Below are 19,376 nucleotides of genomic sequence, written 5' to 3'. Positions count from 1 at the left end.
GTTTCAATTTGAAGTGGGATTTACCGCTCTTTTCGTGTTTTGTTTGTTCGCGAATATTGCCGCCAACTGGGCTTTTCCGGATGTATCGGCGCCGCCATTGAAACAATTTTTTTTCGCATTCCAAATACTGCAGTATGTGCTGCTTGTTTATCAGTCCACGCAAAGTGGTTGACTCAGAGAAGCTGAACTGTAAATTTGACTTTTTTCAAACTATAATATATTCCTCGAAGGTTACACCTGAATAAAAGGAGTATCGTGGATCAATGGAATGTAGAAAGAGAAAGTTTTTTAATATGGCTTTTGAGTTCTGGAGGTCAAAGCATCCACGGTGGCAAAGGGTTCCAAAGTCCGGAAGCTTTAGATACTACAAGAGTACAGTAATATCTAGCCCTTCTAGATATTCGAAGCAGGATATACTTATATCTAGTTAGCCTAGAGCAGTTCCATGCATACAAAAATTTTGAATTATTGAATTGAAGGCCAGTTTCTGTGTCAGTTCCCGGAAATATCGATGCAGTTCATGACATGATTTTATCAAACCGTCGAATTGGGCTTAAACGGATATCTGAAGCACCGAATATTTCATACGAACGCGTTCATCATATAGTTCACGTCAATTTGGACATGAGAAAAATTGCTGCAAAATGGATCCCCAAATGTTTGAATGTTGACCAAAAGTGTGCAAGGGTAGAAGCATCGAGTTCGATCTGTGCTCGATTTGAAAACGATGTAGACTTCTTAAACCGAATTGTTACTATGGATGAGACTAGGGTACATTTCTACGATCCAGAAACGAAGCAACAATCGATGGAATGGCGACACTCTGGTTCTCCAAGACCTAAGAAGTTTCGTGTCCAAAAATCTGCTGGAAAAGTTTTTGCTTCAGTTTTTTGGGATTGCCATGGAGTAATCATTATTGATTTTTTGGATAAGGGTAGAACAATAACTGGAGATTACTATTCGACATTACTGACCACTCTACAGGAAAAAATTAAAGAGAAAAGACGCGGAAAGCTATCCAAAGGCGTTTCGTTTTTGCAGGACAACGCCCCTGGTTACAAATCTCATGTTGCCATGCAAAACATTCGTGATTTAGGGTTAGAATTACTAGAACACCCCCCTTATTCACCAGATTTGGCTCTATCCGACTATCATCTCTTTCCTCAACTGAAAAAAATTTTAAAAGGTCGTAAATTTTCTTCCAACGTAGAGTTAATAAAAGCTGTGGAGGTCTGGTTTGCAGAGCAAGAAGAAACATTTTTTTTGAAAGGTCTAGAGACTTTGCAGGTTTGCTGCAATAAATGTATCCAATTAAGAGGAGAATATGTTGAGTAATAAAATATTTTGACATTGAAATTTTGTTTGGTTCTATAGTAGGCTGAGAATTTTTCGATATATCTTCGTATACCAGTGGAATTCAGCTACTACAACGCATTAATTTCACTCATGAGCATGTCAAACAATCTTAGCATGAAAGATTTTAGTTGGACAAAATGAGAAAAAAGTGACAGACTCATAGAACTCATTCGAAATAAACATTCCAGAGTAATGAATTGAATTTTCTTCTGGCATTTTACTCACGCGAGTCTTCAAAGTAAAACACCTTCAGCTAGGACGTGCTTTGACATAAAATCAACGAATTTATCGTGAATATTGCACGAAAAACGCGACACGTCCGTCTGTACAAAGTGTTTTTACGATACAGGGCAGCATAAACAACTCGACGTTGCATGACATCCGATGGGCCCGACATCCTTGAAGTCCAAATTCGAAAAAAATCGGATTCGCATCAAACGCATAATGGTCGCGCACGAACGTACGATATTCAATTTATAGCGGGTGTTTCTGCGTTTTACACCTTTGTCCCGGTCTTTGAAAAGGACACTACGGGGCCCATTTACCAGCCGTTAAATTCGCGTTATCCTTTTTATTATGACAGGAGTATTTACGGTTGGACACGCGGTTTAGTGACGTTCGAACTGCTAATGTTAATATATTTATCCCGCTTTATTTATAGACAGGTGTGTAAAGGGGCAAAGCTGGCGACGTCCATCGTTGGAATTTCATCTGTAATTTTTCCGAGTTCTCGCGTTTGTTCGCGATGCATTTGGCGCGACTGTGACTGTCCTCGCAAGAAGATCAAAGGGGTGCGCGACTGTCTGGTCTAACCGTTTTATCTTCCCGCGTTTCTTGTTTGTAAATGATGCGAGACTGTGAACAAATTGGAACACGAATTCTGGAGGGTTTAGAAGAAGAACGATATCTTATTGTAGGATTATCAGAATATGAAGCCTCGTAAACACGCAGAAGATAATTCCGAAAATCTACATCACTGGCCAATGCATGATGCTGTCAGTTATATTGGGAATATTGTATTATAGAAATGAGAAGGAAGAGGAATTCTTCTTGTTTTACTTGTCTTTGAAACTCTGGAAAAAGAGGATCTCCAATTTAAAGGTATATCTACAATTCAACTTGTGGCTATTTTTCTAAACTTCCTACCAAGATTCAAGAGTTCATTTAAAACAACTTCCTTCGAGTTTATTCGTTGAAAATTCTCAAAATGATCATCTTTCATGAGACAAAAGCATCCAACCACCTGGGATGTTTTCTGGATACGCGGACTACCCACCGCAAAGAATAAGAGCGCCATATGCCCCTACAACACCCCATAACATCTGCTCCTCGACGCTGAAAGTCTCCCATGAGCACGATTCGAGTAAATCATCAAGACCATTCAAATGATCCATAATTAGATTAATGACCATTATAAACGGAGGTGCACACGTCGCCCGAAACTGTTTTCACAATATTTTATGAACAATAATCATTTCCCATTCAGCCAGCTCCGGTCGTGCTCTAAACATGCAAATGAATAGCCTCTTGCTGCAGGTCCGCTTTATACTTGGCTGGCGCCATAGAACAACGGGCCAGCCTAGGTCTATTATGCACCTGAATTATTCACTTCCTCCCGTTCCTCCCATGCACTCTTGGCATGCATGCTTCGAATTGATAATCGGATAGAAGACGAGCGTTGGATACATTTGATGGGGAACAATCGATTGATTCGCATCAAGGAATCGCACAGTATATCTCGTACGTTTATGCGTCTTTAGATAACTTTGCGCGTCTTGTCTCTTTAATTTTTTACCGTAGAGTGGTCAGTAATGTCGAATAGTAATCTCCGGTTATTGTTCTACCCTTACACAAAATATCAATCATGATTACTCCATGGCAATCCCAAAAAACTGAAGGAAGAACTTTTCCAGCAGATTTTTGGACGCGAAACTTCTTAGGTCTTGGAGGACTAGAGTGTCGCCATTCCATCGATTGTTGCTTTGTTTCTGGATCGTAGAAATGTACCCAAGACTCATTCATAGTAATAATTCGGTTTAAGAAGTCGTTTTCAAATCGAGCACAGATCGAACGCGTTGCTTCTACCCTTGCACGCTTTTGGTCAACATTCGAACATTTGAGGATCCATTTTGCAGCAATTATTTTCATGTCCAAATTGACGTGAACTATAATGAACGCGTTCGTATGGAATATTCAGTGTTTCAGATATCCGTTTTAGCCCAATTCGACGGTCTGATACAATCATGTCATGAACTGCATCGATATTTTCGAGGTCTGACACAGAAACTGACCTTCCCGATCGGTCGTCATCTTCAATGTCAAATTTACCTCTTTTGAAGCTTGCAGTCCAATTTTTCACGGTCGCATACGAAGGACATTGATCACCAAGGCATATCTTAAATCTGCTTACCTCTTAACCCTTTTAAATACAGGTACTTGATGATGGCTAGATACTCCAATTTTTCGATTTTCACAATCTCGATGGACATCTTCTTTCTTTCAATTTATTGCTTAACTCTGATTTACTTTTTTGACCTCAAACTTCACACTTACACCTCTAATGAGTTATTGTTCGTTGCTATGGTAACGCAATATTTTTTTTTTATTCATGAAACTGGTCTAGGCTAACTACATCCTCGTATTGGGGACCCCCAAAGTTTCATTTGAATCATGAGAACCAAGGAGGCATTCGTCTAGATTTCTAGATGCTGTCTACACAAACTGTATAGTGTTACACCCTCGTGTTTGAAGCGACCTCGGATGAAGTGACACCTCGTTTCCAGTGTTTCCAGCGGTGTCGCATAACTGCTCCTGACGTTGCACTGCACTCTCTAGGGGTGGTCCTCTAATTGCGTTTTGTACACAGTCTACACAGTTCTTAATCCCCTGATCCTGTGGCGTCCCGATAATACGCTCTCCCGTTTTTTCCCTCTGATTGGTGCTTAATTGGGGCGAGAGTTCGTTAGAGATAAAACTCCACGTACAGAGCTCGTCTCATTGTGACGTTTACCAGCTGCATTCGCTTTGACGTTCAGCGGATTTTGAAACAGAAATAATTGGTATCCTAATGTTGTGGTTCGCGTTGAGTTAGTCGATAATTCAGTGTTTGTTTAATGATAGATTTTGGCGTTTTTATCATTTTTTTCCACTGGTGTACGAGGGGGGTTTCCTTTCATCATTTCCACCCTCTGAAAAATCAAAATTTTTTAAGACAGGAATTCAGGAATAAGTTTTCCACCTTTTTACTCAAGAGAAACATATTAAAATTGGTTGTCTTTCCATTTCTAATATTTCTAATGCGATTTTTTCAAATTTTCAACGAAAAATGCAACCGATATTCACATAGTAATATTACATGCCCTTTCTCATAACTTGCAGCTGAGGTTGTTCCTTAATAAAAGTAGTTCATTCTTCGGATCTTTGATAAAATCGACGTGAATAGATCGCGGGAGGCAGCCTCCTCGAAATCAATTTCGAAACTGCACGGAATTTGAAACATCAAAGATTTATCAGGCCCTTCAGGCAAGCTCTGTGTGCGTCGCCATATCCGAATGTTATGTAAACAGATAAGTGAATGAAGTAGTATAAACGACCTCTCTCAATTCTAAACCGTTGCCCTGTGTGTTGGAATATGTCAAATTGTCATGTTGCTCATTTATCCGACTGCGATGGCGTGTATATTTGGACCGGATGCTTAATTCGAGGAAATGACGTATTGTTACAAATGACTTCTAAATTTATGCACCTTCTTTCGGACGGGAATTACTCACATTTTTAGGTGGGAGGACTAATTACTCTAATTATTCAAGAGGTGTTGGTATATTTTCGTGCAAGGAAGTGCATGCGGGAAATGAAAGGTATTTCTTCGTGGCGAACGAAAGATGTCTCCCGGTCAGCTGTTGGCTAATTTCCATTGTAATGAGTTCTCCTGTTGGGTTTCCACAAGGCTCTATTTCCGGACCGCTCATCTTTCTTGAAAATAGCAATTATCTCGATGATAATTACAAAATCCATCAACTACTTTGAGTGCTGCTCACAGTCCTTCCCTTCAAAACGAGTTCTTCAGGTATTTCGTATTATAAGTAGTGAAATTAAGAGTATTCGTGTGAGATTAAAATTGCTGCAACATGTTTATGAGTAATCGTTGAGTAGCTATATTCGAATTCTTTTATTGTACTGTCTGGTCTGTCAGCCTCCTCTGAAAAATTCAATCAATCGTCAATCTATCCAATCCTCCGACTCAGACATACTACCAGCGTAGGGTAATGGTGATGGTCGTAATCAGGAGCGGTAATTCCGGGCAAAATTAGTTCCTTCTGCTGCACTCGCTAAAATCGAATTGGACGTGCCTAGAAATGGATCCTTTCCACTCACCATAATCAAACCCTCAGGTTCACGGAGGTATTTTCCCGTTAATTGGATTGAGTTCCGAGTTTTTTCGCTACATTTACGGTGGCGCGATCGATCGGCCTGATTCAGTTATCCGGCAAAAAAAAGAGTTCGTTTCCAGCAGCTTATGTAGCAGTTTCACTGTTCCACATACCCTTCTGGTATTTTTGAAGCTACCATTGTGATGAAATCGGATCCTATTTTCAGAATGTTTTTTTTTCAATATCTTGGTTTTTGAGATCCAAAAATACGAATACAGACACGCATATCTATAGGAAAGAAAGGTTTCTTCGGTTCTCTAGAATCTACTGTTGAAATATTTGTACGAGTCAAAAAAACTCATTCTGTTTAGAGGAGGGGAAGCGGATGCGAAATGGACAGAACTGCATCCTTACAAAACACCCTCTCTCAAAATCTTCATTATAGAGAATCAAGCTACTGGAGACATCCACAAAGTAGAAGCTTTTTGGATGTCAATCGGTGGAAAATTGGAGAAGAGATTCCCACGACCCGGAAAAAAGCCGAAAATCAAATCCGCCCCACTCTACCCGTCAAGTCTGAAGTTTCCTCCTCGGAGAAATTCGATAAGCGCCCGATTTACCGGCGAATTTTCCCGGGGATTCCCCGCTAATGACAAAACGTGATCCAATATTAAAACGGAATGAATGCTAAGGATATCATATCCCGGGGGACGTCTGGGGGGCGACGGGCGTAAGTCAGGCTCTCGCAGCCCCCGTAAGTGACATCCCGAAGATTTCCCGCGAATTACCGCGGTGTTATTCTAGCCTGATGGGGAGGAAAGCTTCCGTTTCGAGATGTCTTTCTGGGCCTCGCGCGGCTGTTTAGTATTCCGGACGGGAAGAAGGAGAGATTTGTTATTGCTTTCAGGTGTTATGAAAATATTATATCCTTGGGAAGTTTGGGCGCGGAGATGAAGTGTCACTCGACCCCTAACGGCGCCCATCTGTCAACCGGAAGGTGAAAAATGATGGATCGTTTTTTCCGCCTCTTTTTCACGGTGTTTGTTTATGTGGATCATAAAATGAAAACGTACGAAATAACTATACTCCATTCACTTTTATTTTAGCAGTCGGTTGGCCATGGAAATTTGACACATTTCACTCTGTATAGTACAAAAAAGTGGGGTTATGACGCTTGTCAAAACATTTTTGGGTTTTAAATCAACGCTATGTTGCCCGTTCTACGTAGAAGTTTCTGTAATTACGTTTTTTATCAGAATGTCGAATCTCTTCGGAAAATATGTGATGAACATAATTGAAGTTTATACAAACTGATTAAAGGCATACCAAATCCAGTTATTTGCATGGAAAATACAAGAGATCAGTATAATATCATAATATGCACTAGCTTGAGGAGAGTTAATGTTCGTTATCTTCTTCGGCTAAAGTTTCAATACGTTAAATCAGTTGTAGATTTCAAAAATATTAAACCGAAGATGAAATACAGATGATGCAGTGGTTGGGAATGGGTATCTCCCGAAGGAATTTACGCATAATTACAAGAATGTTAAATTCTTCAACAAAAATCATCTTGCATCAATATAAGTAAAAGGAATTAAAGGAAGTTTCAACTCAAGATGAACTTCACCTTTGAACAAAAATTTCACATGAATAAACAATTAACAGGACAACTGATGCGTATTTGTGGCTGTTCATCTTAGTACATTGATATAATAATAATAATTTCTATGTATTTATTGGTACCTTAAGACATTCACAAGTCAAATGAACAAGAGAAAAATCAATTTTCGGGAACTTATTCTACTATAACATTCATCGAAAATCCTGTAGTAAACTTTTCGCATTAATGCACTCAAACATAGAATTCTCAAATGCCACCACTTTTTTGGGTTTCCCAATAGAAGGAAATTCTTTGTCATCCTCTTCATTCTCAATCTTTCTGATTGTGGAAATATTCAGCTGAAATATAAGTCGTTTAGATTCAGATGAAACATTATATAAATTCTCTTACATTGAATATGTTCGCCACCGTCCACGTATTGTGGATTTTAGAATATCAGGGTATAACTATTTGAATGAGCGGACCTGAATTCTAAATAGCACTTCCTGAAACCCTGTCTCCTTTTTCAATCACTTTCGGCATTTTCGTAATAAAAATTGATATAAGTTGTGGCAACGGCGTTATGACATTAACGACATTTCATGAGTGCCAACCTTACTCCGTTCTAGTTACAAAAACTTAAGAAAATTATCTCATGGCCAACCAACTGCTAATAAGTGTGAATGGAGTATATGTATTATCATCTGAAAGGCTCATTAGTCAAATTGTTTGATGGAAGATGTATAAGTATTGGAAAAACTGTGGTTATTGGGGACGTTCAAAAGATAGCATTTTTTTATTCGTTAATGTATTGAAACTGGTGATTGTGTGATTATTTGGACTCTTTTTTCATCAGAGAGAACTTGACTTCAATTTTAACTCTACTCTAGTTCAAAAGGCGCATTTGAACTAATTTCTTAGGGGTTACCTGAAACTTGTCAGAGAAAAGGAAATTCAAGTTTTCATCACTTGGGAAACTCTAATGGCGTCATTGTGAATCAAATAGTATACCCTCATAAATGTGTTAACCTGGTGAAAATATCTTGAGAGGAATTTTGTTATATTTCGTATTCTGCAATAATCAGACAACGTTATAGGAAGAAGTCCACGAATTTAATGTCCTAATACTTGTCTTTCTCGACCAGGAAACCAAACGCCTCTGAACTTGAACGAACGAATGGGGCAATTTGCTCTGCAATTTTTTCCAGAGCTCTCCGTATGGTCTTTCATGAATACCCAAAAAATCGTAATATGCAGCTATCTGGGTTTCACAGAATCATCTCAGATCCGATGAATTTCACTCCTCACTGCGTCCTCCAACCCCCAAACGAACGAGTATTCTTGCGTGCCACTTTGATTAAATTTCAATCAGACCCTCTGCCCCTTTGTGACTTTTCCAGCCCGTTCCGTTTTTCAGACAGAGAGAGGCCCCAGAGCCCTCAAACAAAATAGGGATGGTGTTTTCATGAAATTTCGCTGACGCAGTCAATATTTACCGTAAATATCTGGCAACGTAAGGAAATTTAGAGTACGTGGCTCTCACGAATTCCTATCTGTGTTTGCGTTAGGAGGCACCCTGCGGTCATATTACTTCCGGTTGACCGCCCGTCATCACAGGCGCCGAGTTATGGGAAAGTACACAAACAAATGAAGGCGAAAGGACGCAGGCCGACTAGGATTTCGGGGTTAAACGGCACAAATGCCCGGGTCGAAGGACAGGGGATCCTGGGAATCCTGCCGCTTGATGACATCATTTATTTCGATTAGAATATCAAATTGGGGATTTCGCGGCATTCGTTCTCAAAATGGCGCGGCCACGTTTCATCAATAGGGGTCTGAATTAATTAATGGAGGCGATCTTCCCCTACTTCGGTAGGATTCTATGAGGTGGACGGTCACAGCGAACATTGAATGAATTTCAAGAAATACGGAAATAGACACTTACCGAATTAATATTTCCAATAAAACATTTTTTGATGCTTCATTATTTATTAGAATACCCTGCGCAGATTTTATTATTGAATTCCGGAAGGAATATTTATCTACGTCATTCACCAACTCAATTCAAAAAGGCATAAAAAAAGATCTAACGTTCTTCATGAAGATGTATTTACTGATGTTTTTGTATACTTAATTCATTGCCTCCCATTCAATGGGTTATCAATTCTGAAGCAACATATCATGTTTGACATATTTAATTGTATAAATACCTCCATCCTTAAAGGTTTCAACTTGCAAAAAAAACTGTAATCTCTTATTGCCACATCAAATACTTTTATGGCCACGTAAAGTTGTGAGATTTAATTGTCATAAAACCTCAATATTGATACCCTGATCATTTTTTTGCTGAGAACATAGTTGTTCACAACAATTTAACTTTTATTTTTATTCCAGCGAATTTGGAGAGCACCCAATACGATATAATACTCTACATCGGACTTATGGTCGCCATATTCATTGTTCTGCTGCTTTCCTACTTCCTCGTGAGGGTCTACAGGAAAAAGGATCAACATCAGAGCCTTTACAATATGGCATCGAACGGTGAGTGTCCAATATACCGAGAGATTGTCTTTATGAAGCCAACAGATGTAAATTATAAAGTGTGATCAATAAATTTGTAAGAAAATTTGGTACTTTGAGTAGTTGTGTATCAATATCATCACCCCTATAGTGGACATTTGCATAGAACTAAAAAAACATGAGAATATTGGTTTACAATTCCAAAACAGTTGATATCCAAAGGGAATAATAAATAGGCAAACCACGTTATGTAGTAACACATTGAGTCGAATAACCCTTCAGCTTTGATAGCGACCCTAAGCTGATGAAAATTGAATTACTTAAGTATGGTTGATACACAGCAAGGGCTCTCCATGTCATATCAAATTGTATGACAAGTATGACATCGCGTAGTTAACTCCTAGTTGTCATTGTTGCTTCAATAGCTTGATTCGTCTGACGTTAATGGAACTCGGAATACGCCTGTCATTTGAAGCCAGCTTCTACAAAAGGTTCATTCTGAGGAGGCGCTGGGAATCAATAAAGGATCATTGCAATTAACGCCCTTTGTTATGTCGTCGTGGCTTTCCAGACATAGACTCATAAGAATGAATAATGAAACGAAATAAGAGATTTTTTCATCAAAATTTCCAAATATTCACATTTCCATTCAAAAATTCCTCAGGTTTGCTATTTCCGTGGAGATACTGTTCAGTAATTTAATCATTTACCCTCATTAATTAACCAGCCTTTCACTGTGCAAAGAGTGAAGGTGATAATTAAAACTTTCTTTCATATTACCTTAACCCAAGAATCCATTAAGACCATGAATACTATCTCAGTCGAAGAATCTACAAAAGAACCAGATGCAGAAGTTGATAATTGGATGCCTTCTTTCCAACGACAGTTCGCTCTTGAAAAAAATTCTGAATAGACAATACCGAGTGAGAAATGTAAGAATGACAGAATAAGATAACTTTCATGAGGTTCCAAACATAAATTCTAGCTCAAACGTGATGTAAATCGTGTAATCCATCATTTTCCAACTGAAACAAATCTGGAAGCAAGCCTCATCTGTATAGAAAAAGTAGGCTTCAAAATCAGAACATAAATCGACTCTTCCCAAGGATTTTTAAATAAACCAACAGGACCCAGAGAAGCTCTTCGCTTTAAATCGAGAGAATCTCCACTGGTATTGAGACAGCGTAGCTGAAATTAGTCCCCGAGGATGATATTAATGTAATATATGCAAATCGGAAGATTTCTTATCTCGGCAACAACTTGTTGATTCGCCAGACCATTAAGGAACAGCGCTGGTTTATGTCAGTGGCCAGGAGCTCCGGTTTTCTAGATAAGATTGATTTTGCAGAAAACCTCCCAGGGCGTTTTTTATCAGTTTGTTCCCCCCTGAATATCATTACAATTTTTTTTATGGAAAATGAATGAATAAGGAAACATTACACTGACCTCCGGTCACTTCATTTGATGATTTTCACTTCAAAATTATCAAATTTTTCAATACTAACAAATATGCAAACTATGTTGCTTTAAATAATTTTCTCAAATTCTCCACTTGGAACCTAAAGACAAAGAACTGAACATCTGAAAATTAATAGAAATTTTCTAATGATGCTGTAACCCACTGTATTGTGCTCAAAAAGAAACGGAAAAGTAGGTGAAATTTACCGCAATTTATAAATACTACATTTTCATCAGACTGTAAAATTTATCACATTTTCTCTTGGTAAAATGTTGAAGATATGCTGGAAATTGCTTCTTCAGAAATTCTTTGACGAGTATTAAATAGCCTATTTTTGATGGTTTATGGGATTATCCAGTCAATTACTCTGTTTATATCCCAAACACGTTTGATAGTGATAGAACTAAGAACTAGATTTTGCAATTACAGATTTGGTTTTCACGCTTAAGTTTATGATATTTTTCAGTAGTTAAAGTCAAGTCTTGAATAGTTAATCGCCTAATGATGAAGTTGTTCCTACCTCAGATTTTTACAAGCTTAGAGCATGAATCGATATAAAAACAAAAAACTGATTCATTGCAATCTATATATGAAATGATTAATTCCATAATTGAATATGAAATCTCAGGAGAGGTAGGCTGAACAAAAACACACATAATCGATTACTGACCATTCAAGAAGCGAACTCCTCTAATGGAAATTCATGTTTCTGCGATTATCATTTTCCATTTGCATTTCTCATTAAAATGATAAGATCTTATGCCAGCGTCCTCTGTCTTTATAAGTCTGCTTTTTGCCGGACTACTACGTAGTATAGTAATTGAAGAAACAGGCAGTGTAATCCCCTGGCCTTCCAATGCATATCTAAATGATTTTACTTGCTAGAACATCCCACTTAATCGATGTGCATCTACGATAAAGCAAATCCCTCTAAGCAACTTCGGCCTTAAAAATGCTTTTCAATTACTACACTCAGATAAGGGTTATTGGCCTGTAGGGGACTGCCGGATGCCGCAATTTTTGAAATTTAAAATGAAAGATGCGCCGAACCGTTCATTTTGACAATATTTGCTGTTTTCATCATACCTACAGAAAAGTCGAATTCACAAAACATCCATTTTGGTATATGATAGGGATTTTTTGAACTAGTGACAAAGGAAGTGCAAGATAAAGATACTAAAAATTGTTATGAAAACTTACGATAAGAATAAGTTTAATCTCAGATCAGACTTATGAATTTATTCACTTCTTAAAAAATTACATTCACCAAGAATGGCTCAATCAATTGAAAAAAAACAGAGAGGTATAAAATTGTCAGGAAAAGTTCACCTTTCTTTTCAGTGTCATTGCTTTCAAAATTTATCTTTTTAAATTACTCAATAGATAAATGTCCATTTCAAAATAAATCTTCCGGTAGCTTCTTTTTCCTGGATATCCCTTAATCCAAACTTGTGAAAGAGCTTCAATACGTCTCTTACTCAAAACAAGAGCAGAACATATGCTCTTATAAATAATATAAACATCCAGACGGATTAAGCTGAATTCCAAACTCAGTAGAGGTCGGCCCTGATAGATTGATATGTATATAAAACTGACTTTAAGAGGCAGCTTTCAAGTCGACACCCGAAATAATTTACGAGGTGAGACTTTTTAAACTGTTCCTATTTTTGAGTCTACTGGAATTACAGGAGCGTATCATGTGCGTATAGCAAGAGTCATAACATTCTGAAATAGGGGGTGGCATTTTAATATTTTCCTTGAAGATGGTACATATGTTGAAGACGATATTCGATAGTGTTTGTTGTATCAGGTTTTCGGATGGCCCTCATAAAGTCAGAAATTATTAACAGTTTCCTTTGAACTAAATGGGAGGAAGTTGATATGATCTCGGAGGGTTGCAATGTAATAGTTAATTGCTATCAACTAGCTATACCTCTGTCGTTTATGACTCCTAATCACACAATTTCTAACTCGTGAGGAAATAAATTTGTGATATGATATCAAAGAAGTTTGAAATTGAACCTAATTTACTATGTAGTTCTTACAATTTTTTCGTTCTCAAATGCTAAAATTCAATCTTACTTTTCACTTTTTGTCAGTTCAAACTCAAATGAATTTGAACTTGAACATTTCGTCTAAATTGAGTTAAATGAAGTTTTTTTTTCGCTTTCAACAGACTGTATATCTCTTGAATTCACCTTGAGTGTGAACCAAATATCTATTGAAATAGATAAGGAAGAAGATCATTACATAATGGACACCAATCTCTAAGGGAAATCTTTCAGGCAGATAAAAACGCTTTTAGGGTACTCTCATTTGGGGAGAAAATAGAAATATGTTTTAATGAAGGGACCACCAATTGACGTCCAGATAAACTTACAGTCATCATCTCATTTCCACAGCCTATATATGTATAGGTAATTTCTGTCAAACGAAAGCCATTTCTCCTAAGTATTTTCTCGGTAAGTTATCAAAGACCTCTATTAAGTGTCTCAAGCCTAGTGGCCTCTCCACCAATTCAGTTTTCAAGAGCTCCTTGAAAGTTTCGTTGAGAAATAAGGAAAGAGAAGAACCATGAAGAACCGTTCAAGAAAGCATCGCGTAAAAGATTCAGTACTACCTACCGGCGCGTTCGCCATTTTGCATCACAATGATAGACTCATATAACAGTCAGAATATAATACCAAATCGGTAGATGACATACAAGTGAGCAAACAAGAAGTATCACACGATATCCTCGTAATTTTTTTGAATTACCCTTCTCTAAAACCTTTCATTTCGATCACTCCTTGAAAAATGTGTTATAAATCAAGAAATCCCTTATCAGAATCCCAAGTTAATAGAATCTTCCAATGATTGTTTCAGAATATCATCCGGAGTTTTTTCCTGAGCACGATAAGAAGTCATTGAGCCTTCAACCAGACCTGACGCAAACAGTTCCGCCTTGTTATGAATACCCTTCGTACACCACCCCCTCAACAGCAATGGTTACTAGATCAGTTTCCGAACACCACTACGATGTTCCCCATTTAGCATCAGGGAGCGACATCCAGATGTCGCCAGCGACAAGCTCTACGCTGGAATCATCTAGCGGCAAGAGGAGTCAGCTCAGTGGATTCACGAATAATTGTGAGTATGAGATATGGATTTCTTCGACGGGGGTGAGAAACACTGCATTCATTGATCTGTTTCCATGGGAAATTTGAAGTATCCTGAATATGAATAGTAGTTTCCCATTTACCAATTTCAAAGCGAAGGAAGGAGTCGATGTGTTTATAGACATCTACTAGGAGTATGAACACAATTTTTGCGACAGCTAAATCAGGCCCAAATTTGGGAGCATCTTGAACTAATGTCGTGAATTGTTTTCAAGGATTAAGAAAGTTATAGAACTTTCCATTTCAGCTGACTCAACCTACGAGGTGGCTGCAGATTCAGTGACACTTCCCATGTCGAACCTACCGACAGCATACGCTGTGACCCCAGCCACCAACGGCAACTATACAAGTGCCACCGTGGGCCATACGGGAGCCTTTCTAAATCTTCCAGAATCTGGTGTGAGCCTAACTGTTCCAGAAGGTGCCATTTCGAGGTCCAGGAAACAGGAGATATTCCTTTCTATCCTCAACGAAGACTGTTTCAGGCCAAAACTGGCAGACAATTTGACCCAGCTCAGTCCGGTCGTTTCCTGCGGGCCTAATATCTCCCTGAATAAGGCTGTTATTCTGAAGGTGAGCATAAGTTTGCATATTCATGAGTTCGAAGTTGCAGGCAGCACTGCACTTTGAAATAAAATAAATGATAGAGTCAATTTCTCCAGAAATAATTACTGTGAGATTCTAGTTTAGGGAAAAAGTGTCCTTCAACCCACTAATCTTGCAATCATTTGCATTTGCAATAATATGAAATTAAAGGTTTGCGCATCAGAGATCAATGTTTTCCTGGTAATCATCGCATCGAATAAACTTTTCGATTCTATTCTCAGGTTCCGCATTGCGCCGAACTTTCCAAGAACAACTGGTCAATCTCGGTTCTGCAGAGTGACTGCAGCGATTCCCAGTGGCAGACGGCAGTCACCCTTGGCCACGAGACCATCAACACCTCCGTGTTCTGTCAATTAGATGAAGATGTAGCCTTCCTCGTCACCGACTGCCTCTCCAGGTTCGTGCTGGTCGGTCAATCGACAACCGGGGCGGCCATCAAGAAGCTCAAACTTGCCATATTCGCCCCCAAACTGTGCTTACAGACATCCATAGACTACAGTGTGCGTGTGTATGTGCTAGAGGACACAGACAGTTCGATGGAAACGGTTTTCGGGCAAGAAAAGAGACTAGGCGGTTATTTATTAGACAATCCTAAAACTATCACCTTCCAAGATGGCGGAAACAACCTGTGCTTGAGTCTGGAGAACATCAGCGAAGGGTGGAAAGCTAAATCGTCTTCGAACTACCAAGAAATACCCTTCAAACATCTGTGGCAATCCAACAGCAACAGCCTCCACTGTTCGTTCAACATTGAAGCTTACGAAATGAACAGAAACCTTAGTTTTATGATCAAGGTCAACCAGAAGGGTTTCGACCACATCCAATATTTCGACGTTGTATGCAGGGAAGACATGGACTTGCCCAACGCGAAAAGTAACTCGATTAAGTTGTACCACAATGAATTAGTGCCAAAAATTGCGATACAAAGTGAGACAAGCCGGTCTAATGACTCTAAGAAATCGGTGGAGTTCGCGCATTCTCCGAAAAGTACCAAAAGTTTCAAGTTTTCGACAGCCGAGGACTCTACCCAGAAGGTGGCGAAGAACTTGATTGTAACAGATAGGGGAGTTTCAACGTGTGATGATTTCACATTTAGGTAAATAACACTATACAAATTTATACACATTTTTTTCCTCACTAGTGCCAGAAACGTGATACTTAAATGAGTGCAGGAAAACCAATCCAAATTCCATGGATACATCTCCCAAAACCTGAGCAATGAGAAGTTGTAGCAGCTGATATTTTTTTAGTATTCGATGCTTGGTTATAACTCGAAATCATGAATAGAAATTGGACCATGTGACTTTATTTGGTTCTGTTTTTCATTCCTCGTTTCTTTTTTCTAGGTTATCTAAGCAAATCAGGAAACAACTTTGTCAGGTCCTGGACACACCCACCACTAGAGCGAACGATTGGAGACTCCTAGCCCATGCCTTACAAGTAGACAGATATATTAACTTTTTCGCCACAAAACCTTCTCCAACCGACTGCATTCTAGATCTTTGGGAAGCAAGAAATAGGAACAGTAACGCTCTGAGTGAATTACGACAAATATTCAACGATATGGAAAGATATGATGCAGTCAACATTCTAGATAGTTGCCTAGGCCCTAACTGGTTGTAAATTTTTTTTATTATTCCGTTAAAATTGTTCATTTCTTAGAAAAGAATTTATTTCAACACTGTTTGATTATCTCGTTTTGTTTGATATAATAAGTATCCCATCAAATAGTTAACTGGAATTATATCTTATCTATGTGAATACCTAATTCCAAAATCATATGAATTGGTTTATCGTTTATCGATTATTTTTAACGCTATCCTAAAATAACGTTGGGTTCGCTGAAAATACTGCACCTATTTTTTTTCTATGAAATTGTATTGCAGTTCTCATAATATGAATACACATACGAAAGATATGATTTCATATGAAATTTAATTCTTGACAGAGAATGGTTGGAAATTTGTTGATTGTTGCAAAAAATTGGAATAACTTTACAGAAATGTATTTGTTAGACTTGAGCATATTTTAATGTGTACCATAAAAGTTTAGAATTAAGGACCATGAATTTGAAATTGTGCAATTTGTCAGAGCTCTGCCTCAAATATAAGTTTGACAGGTATTTTAAACATCCGATTTATTTAATTCAATCTAGGAGAATCTTCCGAAATATTCCCAAGCTATTCCTTGCTTTATTGGGAAAGTATCCGCTTTGTTTGACTTTTTACCAATTCACATAATTTTTGATTCACAATGCAAATTGAATTGAAATTTTCGATTTCGTACTTAAATTTTTACTTTTCAGCAATGTTAACGATAAAACATTCTTTATACTCAATGAAAAGAGAAAAGCCTCATATAAATACTCAATAATGAAAGAAAACTCAAAATAATAAACATGGAAAACCGACAAGCTATATTGTGAAATCCCGTAGCTTCAATTATTTTTTCTGCCCGATCACTATATGTATTGTATACAATATTGTGTATTGTATACTTGTATAATTCTTCTGAAAGGTTAATTCCAGACATTAATTCAACTTAGCAGAGCATGATATGATGAAATTTTAGACGACAGTTTTAGGTTGACTTTCCGAAGTGATATTGATCTTAGTACATTAAATTTATAAAAGCGACTAACCTATTTAGAGTTTTATACGGAAATCAAAAGTAGTTTTCTAGATATTTTAGGATGTTTTGTACAAATGATACCCCACATGTAATTAGAAGCAGTTAAACGTTAAAATGATGTACTATGTACGTATATAAAATATATAACGATGTAAATAGTCAATATATATTTACGATTTTTAGAGTTATTTTCATTCATACCGTGCCTTTTTTCTGAGGCAAATTTATCTTTTACTAACATATCAACAACAAAGAAGGTTGCGAATGTTGAAACCAATATTTTTGGGTAGTTAGTCCATCGTGGGTTGATGATTCGATAGAGAATTGCACTCCAGAGAGCCCTTCAAAGTGGACTCGAAAATAAGAAAAAGTTTTTTCTCGTGGACACGCTGAATCTGTTGACAGCAATTTCGAAAGCATATCTCCTTTCATTTAGGTTTTCATCTTGGAAACGTCATTTTTCAAAAATTGCAATTTTTCAATCTGCGATATCTCCTGTTATATTCGTCTGATACAATTGGGATTTCCGATTATATAATCAGCGTTGCCTAGGCTTCCACCCTAGCACAAAAACTCGATTTCGAAAATCTCGATTTTTTTGGTCAAAAATGAGCAAGGGGTTAGACCCCCCTAAAATCACCTTTTTGCTACTCTGTCTAAAAATCAGGACATTCTACTACTGTTCTAGGATATGGAGCGCATAATATTTGTTTTGAAGATTCTAGGAAACCAAACAGTTGATGATTCAATAGAGAATTGCACTCTAGAGAGCTGTTCGAAGTCAACTCGAAAATGAAAAGTGGAAAAACAAAAGAAATTATTTTCTCCGAAACAGTACCAGATATTTGAGATTTTGGTATGGAAATATAGGTTTTCGAACACGCTCCATCCATTGCGAGCAATTTCGAAAGCCTATCTCCCTTCGTTTAGATTTTCATCTTGAAAATGGCATTTTTCAAAAATTGCAATTTTTCAATCTGCGATATCTCCTGTTATATTCGTCTGATACGATTGGGATTTCCGATTATATAATCAGCGTTGCCTAGGCTTCCACCCTAGCACAAAAACTCGATTTCGAAAATCCCGATTTTTTTGGTCAAAAATGAGCAAGGGGTTAGACCCCCCTAAAATCACATTTTTGCTACTCTGTCTAAAAATCAGGATATTCTACTACTGTTCTAGGATATGGAGCGCATAATATTTGTTTTGAAGATTCTAGGAAACCAAACAGTTGATGATTCAATAGAGAATTGCACTCTAGAGAGCTGCTCGAAGTCAACTCGAAAATGAAAAGTGGAAAAACAAAAGAAATTATTTTCTCCGAAACAGTGCCAGATATTTGAGATTATGGTATGGAAATATAGGTTTTCCAACACGCTCCATCCATTGCGAGCAATTTCGAAAGCCTATCTCCCTTCGTTTAGATTTTCATCTTGAAAATGGCATTTTTCAAAAATTGCAATTTTTCAATCTGCGATATCTCCTGTTATATTCGTCTGATACGATTGGGATTTCCGATTATAATCAGCGTTGCCTAGGCTTCCACCCTAGCACAAAAACTCGATTTCGAAAATCTCGATTTTTTTGTTCAAAAATGAGCAAGGGGTTAGAGCCCCCTAAAATCACCTTTTTGCTACTCTGTCTAAAAATCAGGATATTCTACTACTGTTCTAGGA

The 19,376-nt window shown here is 37.8% G+C and overlaps 1 protein-coding gene across 2 annotated transcripts in view; it reads left to right on the top strand.

Annotated features, from left to right (window-relative positions):
* The window catches only part of LOC123311390 (netrin receptor UNC5C), a 191,263-nt gene extending 173,381 nt beyond the window's left edge, over nt 1-17,882 (top strand). For both annotated transcript variants that reach the window (XM_044895293.1, XM_044895292.1), the window contains 5 exons: nt 9,721-9,867; nt 14,171-14,434; nt 14,711-15,036; nt 15,291-16,165; nt 16,416-17,882. In XM_044895293.1, coding sequence (XP_044751228.1) covers nt 9,721-9,867; nt 14,171-14,434; nt 14,711-15,036; nt 15,291-16,165; nt 16,416-16,692 — 1,889 coding nt within the window. In that variant the 3' untranslated portion in view covers nt 16,693-17,882. The remainder of the gene's footprint in view (nt 1-9,720; nt 9,868-14,170; nt 14,435-14,710; nt 15,037-15,290; nt 16,166-16,415) is intronic.
* Nucleotides 17,883-19,376: the final 1,494 nt, after the last annotated feature.

The sequence above is a fragment of the Coccinella septempunctata genome, chromosome 4 (genome assembly GCF_907165205.1).
Source record: "Coccinella septempunctata chromosome 4, icCocSept1.1, whole genome shotgun sequence".
NCBI lineage: Eukaryota > Metazoa > Arthropoda > Insecta > Coleoptera > Coccinellidae > Coccinella > Coccinella septempunctata.
The sequence above is the reverse complement of the archived record's forward strand: the minus strand, read 5'-3'. Positions and strand labels throughout refer to the sequence as shown.